The sequence below is a fragment of the Rhinolophus sinicus genome, chromosome 1 (assembly GCF_057876585.1).
Source record: "Rhinolophus sinicus isolate RSI-liver-muscle chromosome 1, RSI-T2T, whole genome shotgun sequence".
Lineage (NCBI taxonomy): Eukaryota > Metazoa > Chordata > Mammalia > Chiroptera > Rhinolophidae > Rhinolophus > Rhinolophus sinicus.
The window spans coordinates 142,039,399-142,047,782 of record NC_142501.1 but is presented as its reverse complement, the minus strand read 5'-3'; the positions used below and the strand labels follow the sequence as shown (position 1 = coordinate 142,047,782).

General features: G+C 36.5%; 1 protein-coding gene across 2 annotated transcripts in view; it reads right to left on the bottom strand.

Annotated features, from left to right (window-relative positions):
• SMIM14 (small integral membrane protein 14) overlaps positions 1–8,384 on the bottom strand; it is a 58,572-nt gene that overhangs the window by 32,500 nt on the left and 17,688 nt on the right. For both annotated transcript variants that reach the window (XM_019751960.3, XM_019751959.3), the window contains exon 2: positions 5,493–5,592. In XM_019751960.3, coding sequence (XP_019607519.1) covers positions 5,493–5,567 — 75 coding nt within the window. In that variant the 5' untranslated portion in view covers positions 5,568–5,592. The remainder of the gene's footprint in view (positions 1–5,492; positions 5,593–8,384) is intronic.

Genomic DNA, 8,384 nt, shown 5'->3' with positions numbered 1-8,384 from the left:
GGGGAAAAAGACACACATACAACAGATCCAGCTATCTAAAAGACTCACACCTACTTTTTATACTCTCTAACTTGGAAGGTTTTGCTTTTTGTTTTGTTGTTTTAATTTTTATTAGTTATTCATGAACACGATTCAGAGTTAAATACTTCTACAAGTTTGTTCCCCAAAAAAGCAGTTCCTCATCCCTTACTACCTATTTTCCCTCCAGAGGCAACAACTTTCAACTTTTAGCTGCATATTTTAGTATTTATTCCATGTCTTTATATATACATATGCATTATTGCTACTTCTTGATTTTTCAGTTTTAAGCAACATATATTGATTCACCAGTTTAGAATAAGACCAAGTTCTCTTCTTGACCTCACCTCACATGTTCACTCTTCCCATCTCCTAATAATAGTTATATCACAAAATGGTTTAGCTCAATAGTCAGTTTTAACATCACTATAACTATGTAAATGCTCTTCACAGTTGAGCCATGTAGTAAACTATAGTTGCTTTTTCTTTTCTGTACTATTTTCAGTGTTACTATAAAGTTAACAATATTCTTTTGTTTTTTCATTTACTTGGTTTTCTGTGACTGTTCACAACTTTTCAGTTCTCTAGATCACAAGATGTCTAGATTCCCCAGGTATTCTACCAATTTATCTTTCTGAAAAAGTCTGTCCTAGAGCCGTGTGACACCCTCCCAACTAAACCAGCTCTCCTGTGGCCCTGGTGCACAGCTGTCACTAGTGTTTCCAAATTCCCGACATTTTGGAACCTTCGGGAATTGAGAATGGGAAATCTTAGTTCCCGAGAATTCTCGAGAATTCCCTAAATAATCTTTTTTATTTACTTTTTATTGATCATCTGTAATAATGGCTGTAACAGTAAATGTTAATAAACAGGAAAGCCATAGAGAAGGTGGGGTAACTGGGGTTCATGGCCCCGATGAAGCCTTTCAGAGTCTTCAAGACACTCCCATATGCAAAAGATCGACGCAAAACTTGAGTAAGTAAAATTTCCTAAATGGAGGTCGACCGGAATTCCATGACTAGTGCATCTCTTGCCCTGAGCGCTAAACAGGGGTCACTACGGTATCATGTTGGCTAGATTTCTGTTATATTTCAGGTTTTCTCAAAATATAAACAATGTAATTAATACAAACTTTATTTAACCAAACCTTATAGTATACAGTGAGTTTTTAGATATATCCCAATCTCATTTAAATATTTTATTAGATTAAACATTAATAGAAAACAAATGCAAATATTCGTTTGAAAACTTAAAAAATACTTCAAATGGTTTTTATTTGTCATTTTTAAAATGAAAATTTAAGAAACATAGAGCATTAATTGCCCAATCAGACAATCATGATCTTCTCTTTGTAACAAATATACTTCATGTGGAAAAATTTCTTTCATTTTTTGTAGACGTTGGTTGAATTGTTATGAGTGCGTCTAAAAGCATCTTCAGGTTGGGAGTGAGGGAATGCATTGCTTCATATAAGCTCATTTCTTTCCTAAAAGAAGCAAATATTTTGTCTGCATGCGTAGGGCTAGGCTTTGATGTCAAAATTGATATTGCTTTAGTCATTTCATACTTCAGATCAGATTCTGATTTAATGTCAGAACTCTCTGTAAGGACATCCTTTATTTCTTCTCTTGGAACTTCTTCTGCTGTAAATGTTCCTTTAAAACGTCTTTCCATTAATGACTTCGCCAATCATGCAATTTCATTCTTACCTGACAAGGCAAAAAAAATTCATCCTCGTCCATCTCCCATAGACAACTAACGTTGCTCAAGTACTTTGTGAGAGACACAAGATCTTTATTTCTATGTTTAACCAATTCAAATTTTATTTCCTTTAAAAGCATTAATAAAAAATTAAGAAAGACGTATATTGTGCCCCTAATATTTATGGCTAAAAAGTGCCACAAAACATTATGGTATGAGATTGGAAATTATTGTAATATTGAAATAAAATATTAGCAGGGCAAGTTGTTTTAAATAGACTGACTTACCCACCGCAACTGAGAGAGCCAAGAACACTCACATACATCACAATCGTCAGCTGTAAACAAACTGATTGAATGTGGTTGGTGGTATTGGCTGTCACTTTGTAGAAATGATTCATCACGGAGAACAGAACACAGTTTGTATTTACACAGAGAAATATTTATTTTCACAACCCAGGATTTGACTACAATGTCATATTAAGGTAAGCTACCTTAGATTTCCTTAGTTCACCTAAAGATGACATTGTAGTCAAATCCTGGGTTGCGAAAATAAGTATTTCTCTGTGTAAATACAAACTATCTTCTGTTCTCCATGATCAAATGTGCTCAATTTACAACAGCTAAAATTAGCTGGTCATGTGATATCTGATTCTGGCGTTGCCGTGCATGTCTGGTGGCGTGTAACATTGTCACACAATGTAACTTTAGATAGCCATAAATAGGAAACATATCTAAGAGATACATTGTGAGTAGTACCTTTATTTCCCATTGTGGGTATTACTGGGTTCAAAGAGCTGATTTTCCCAATTTCTCAACCAACTTTTCTTGGGATTCAGGAACGAGAAAGCGAAAAAATTCCTGAGAACGGGAGGGAAAGAATTCCCGCCTGGAAACCCTAGCTGTCACCCTGGGATTTCCCTTCACTGTTATCCTGGAAGTTACTTTTGCCTCTCTTATGTCCTGGGTCTCCTCCTTTTAATACTCCAAATCTTAGTCTTCTGTCTTGGTTTATGCCTTCATTTTGATGAAAAACAGTTCATTGTTTAATAACTAAGAAAAAGTAGGAGATAAATTTTATCTCCTACTTGACTGACTGGGTGGATATAGAATGCTGGCTTGGTAATGATTTCCCTTCTGAATTTAAAGTCATTGTGCTAATGCCTTCCAGTTTTGCTGTTTGTGAGTTATATAAATGTCTAACCACTATGCTGTCTACCTGAAACTCACATAATATTGACTGTCAACTGTAACTGAATTTCTTTTTAAAAAAAATACTGCTATTAGCGTGTTATACATGAGTGGATTACCCATCAATAATTTACATTGTGTGAAAATATCCAGCATACACTAAAAAATGTGGACTTTGAAAGGAATTTATACTATATCCTCACATAATTACAAGGTACTTCAATCTAGGACTGCTATAAACAATATCCCATCAAGCATAAAATAATGTGTCCATAACAAAACAAAACAAACAAACAAAAAAAGCTAAACATGCCTTTCCTGACAATCTACTAACGTAGAGAATAGAAATTCACAGGGCATCATACAAAGTTTTGGCTATCCCTAAAAAAGCGCAGAGCTAATAGAAAAAAAGCATGTTACTATGTTAAAAATTAAAAATACTATACTAATAAAAAAGTTAGTAACCCTTATTAAAAACTGATCTCCTAGGAAAATTTATCATAATTAAATTACAAATCTATTTTTTGTTCTTAATATCACAGTAATTTGAAAATTTTTTGCCTTAGGTTTGATTGAATTTAGACATATAAAGTATCAGCTCTAACTTCATAACAAGAAAAGATATTTTTTAAAATATTCTTTCCTCGGACTCATCTATTTTTACATCAAGATATCAGAGATATGATAGTCCCATTATACGAGGTCTGACAATTAAGTTTGAGAACTTGCCACCATATGCTTACATTGGCAGCGCTATACAAACAGCTCAGTAAGGTTTCATAACCTTGGTATATCAGTGTCTCACAGCTGTGTTCATGTCAATGTGTGGTGGTGTCTTGCTGAGTGGCATTCATTATTGTGGTTGCGTGTTTTTGTGCGCTGTCGCGAGAATGTCTAAACTTGAATTAGAGCAACAAACATTAAATTTCTTGTTAAAAGAAATTTAAAAACTTGGCAAGAGTGGAAGTGAAATCAGGGACATGTTAGTCCAAGTTTATGGGGATAATACCATGAATAAAATGGCAGTGTACACGTCGATTAAACGTTTTTCTGAGGGGAGAGAATGCATCACTGATAAAGAGAGGTTAGGGCAGCCAGTAACGAGCAGAACTGACGAAAACATTGCAGAAATTCATTGAATTGTGCATCAAAATCGTCGGCTGACTGTGAGAAGCATAGCAGACCAAGTAAACATCGCTAGAGAAACAGGAAAATCTTAACTGAAAATCTTGGCATGAGAAAGGTCTGTGCAAAAATGGTCCTAAAGGAGCTCTTGCATCACAATGCACCAGCTCACACGGCACTGTCTGTGAGGGAGTTTTTAGCCAGTAAATAAATAACTGTATTGGAACACACTCCCTACTCACCTGGCCCCAGTGACTTTTTTTTTACCCAAAGATAAAGGAAATATTGAAAGAAAGACTTTTTGATGACATTTAGGACATCAAGGGTAATATGATGACAGCTCTGATGGCCATTCCAGAAAAAGAGTTCCAAAATTACTTTGAAGGCCATTCCAGAAAAAGAGTTCCAAAATTACTTTGTGGACTAGGCACTGGCATCGGTGCATAGCTTCCCAAGGGGAGTACTTCGAAGGTGACCGTAGTGATATTCAGCAACAAGGTATGGAGCACTTGTTCTAGGATGAGTTCGCGAACTTAATTGTCAGACCTCATATTTCTATATCCACAAAAGTCTGATTTAATTTGTAAGTTCTTAGTTTTGTTTTCCATCTAAGCCATTTTTTAAGATCACAAGTCCTAGTATACGCTGATTCTAAAAGAAATATCATTCACAAGAAACACACTTCTGATCACTATATCTAGATACTGAGTCAACAGAAAACCTTATGTGCTACCAACAAATCAAATATTTAAGCAGATGTTTGTACCTGCCTTTATTAACTCGCCAATGATAATATACCCCTGTACAAGAGTATTCTAAAACAGCAATGAAATGTTGTTATAATGTATGACATAACAATATACTTAATAATGGTCAAATTTCTCCTTTTGTACATAAAAAGTATAATACATAAACAGCTCACAAATTCAAGATTATAGATTAGGAAAGTCTTAAAAATCCCACAATTCAAATCTCACCACAATCAATTCAATGGGACTATCCAAAGCCTGTTGTTCAGAAATCTGCCTGTCAAATAATTAATTTGGATTTGGAAATGCTTTATAGGGAGATTTTTATTGTCATGCCATTTGGCAGAGTAGGATTTGAAATACATTACAACAGAAACTGACTTCATAGCAATTTATCAGGTACACAAGCTCCATATAACTAATGACTATATGCTTTAATACAGAACAGAAAAGGCTGTATTCAAATGTGTTACCCACCCATGATGCAAAATTTCACCAACATAAATCTAACATAAAGACAAATTTATCTCTACTAAAAGAATTGCTGTAAGCATTTTAACCATTACGACTTAAAACCACTGTGGAATTTCAATTATGAAATGACTTTAGTGACCATCAGATGAAAATCTTCCAATAACCAACATTTTCACAGAAACAGGATGGAAGTAGTACAGTTCAGTTCTGAATAGGACTGTCCTGTTCATCTCACCAGATTGATCAGCCTTCTCATCGCATGTTCATGAGAGCAAACACATTCACAGGGATCGAATCCACCTTCTGCCATGATTATGCAGCTTGATGTAAGTTGACTGTTTAGGAGGAAGGAAAAAACATTATAAGACTACCATTCAGTTATTTTGTCTTGAGCTATGAAAATTTCATATATTGTATAGATTCACAATAGCTATCTTAACTTAGTTCTTATTTATTAATGACCTGTATCTATGAATTTATTACTACTCTTTTATATGAATTGATTTATTATAATGAATTATAAATCTATGCAAATGATTGAATACCCCTTCTGACATTAGACTGATTTCCTATAAAAGCGAATGTCTTCAGATGCTCTGTACTGGCTCCACCTGGGAAGCCGATGATGCCAGAGCCTTACTCTGCTTAATTACTTATTTAATTTTGTTAGCTCCAGTACTGCTATGGACTGGAGTTATTTATGTCCCCCCTAAAACTCATATGTTGAAGCCTTAATCCCCAATGTGATGGTATTTGGAGGTAAGGGCTTTGGGAGATAATTAGGTCACGTGAGTAGAGCCATCATGAATGGGATCAGTGGCCTTAAAGGAAAGAGTTGAGAGAAATGATCTCTCTTCTCCACCATGTGCTGGTACAGCAGGAAGGCAGCCCTCTACACACCAGGGAGAGGGTCTTGCACCAAACAATGAATCTGCGGGCACCTTGATCGTGGACCTCCCAGGCTCCAGAACTACGGTGGTTTGCTATCACAGCCCCAGCGGACTAAGACAACTTTGCTGCCTTTATCCTATACAAATAAAACCCTCGGAAAGGAAAAAAATGAGTTATCTAAAATGATACACAGGGTTCTCTGGGTTTGTTTGGTTTTTTTTTGGGGAGGAGCAGGGGTTGGACATGAATTAACATTACTTAACATGACAAGGGACAGAAAATAGCTGGGAAGGATTTTGTTTTTTTTTGTTTTTCCCCAGGGAAGGTTTTAAAAAATAAAATAACAAGTAACAGGCCAAGATGGAATACTATCAATATTTAAGAGGGAACAGACAGATCAATGCAACAATTCATAAATTAACTTAAAGGAACTACATTTATTCATTCAAAAACTATTTAGCACCTTTGCATGGCTTTAGAAATATAAAAGTGAACAGAAACTGACATGGTCCTCACCCACAGAATGAGAAAACATACTCTAATGGTGTTCACATTCTAATGGTGGAGACATATACTAATCTAAATATTTTTTAAATTATAAATACAAATTTGTAAATGCTACGAAAGAACCAAAACACTAAAAAGACAACTCATAGAATGAGAGGCAACATATCCAAATCATGTATCTGATAAAGATTTACTATGCAGCATACATAAAGAACCCCTCTCAGTAACAAAAACAACTCAAAAATGGGCAAAGGGGGCCGCCCCGGTGGCTCAGGCGGTTAGAGTTCCATGCTCCTAACTCCGAAGGCTGCCAGTTTGATTCCCACATGGGCCAGTGGGCTCTCAACCACAACGTTGCCAGTTCAACTCCTCAAGTCCCACAAGGGATGGTGGGCTCTGCCCCCTGCAACTAAGATTGAACACGGCACCTTGAGCTGAGCTCCTGCTGAGCTCCCAAATGGCTCATTGGTTGGAGTGCATCTTCTCAACCACAAGGTTGCCAGTTCGATTCCTCGACTCCCGCAAGGGATGGTGGGCAGCGCCCCCTGCAACTAGCAACGGCAACTGGACCTGGAGCTGAGCTGCGCCCTCCACAACTAAAACTGAAAGGACAACAACTTGAAGCTGAACGGCACCCTCCACAACTAAGATTGAAAGGCCAACAACTTGACTTGGAAAAAAAAGGCCTGGAAGTACACACTGTTCCCCAATAAAGTCCTGTTCCCCTTCCCCAATTAAAAAAAAAAAGGGGGGGGGGCAAAGAGCCTGAACAGACATTTCTCCAAAGATACACAAATGGCCAATAAGCAGATAAAAAAAATGCTCAATGTTATTACTCATTAGAGAAATACAAATCAAAACCACAATGAGATAACCTTTCACACCTATTAGGTTGACTATAATAAAAAAAATAGAAATAAGTGATGTGGAGAAATTAGAACCCTCCTGTATTGGTGGTGGGGACGTAAAATGGTATAGCCTCTCTGGAAAAGTTTGACGGTTCCTCAAAAAGTTAAACAGATAAGGGGAGGTGGGGACTGGAAGGCGAGTGGAGTTGCAGGCAACCTAAGCTGAGAAGTCTAACTCTCCAGAAGTAGGAAATATCAATATAAATGCTGACTACTTCAGAGTTTTGTCCACTGTGTCCACATCTTTTTCTGAAAATTGATTGTCTTTCATGTTAGAGAACTAACTGCACATATCCAACACAGAAAACCCTGAAAGTAAATATACTCCACCCTTATATGTAGGGCAGGAACCTATCTTAGTCACCTCTGTCTGCAAACACCTCCCTCACTGCTTAAGCCACAGCAATGAATACATATTTACTGAATTTTGACAATGTTTATTTTCTCTGTATCTATATGTACCAGGAACATGTAAATCCATGAGAATTTTAAAGTATACTCAGTTTTACTTAGCCTCCAGTAAAATGAGAAAATGTATTTATAAATAGGACATTCCTCAATAGTGCTATGCTTCTATGGAAATTTCATCATGTAAACGTGAGCGTTTTAAGTACTATTCAGTTTTCAGATAATAGTTTCCACTTTAAAAATACCTTTCTTTTTTTTTTTTGAAAATAGAATGGAAACAAGTTCTCTTTTAGCTAGGACCTCAGAACGAGTGTCAATGCACACCAGCAGCTAAGCACGAGAGCGAAAAACTTAACCAACCCCACCCACATTTAAATCCCATGGTGTCCAGAGACATCAAGAAGCTGCTCTGG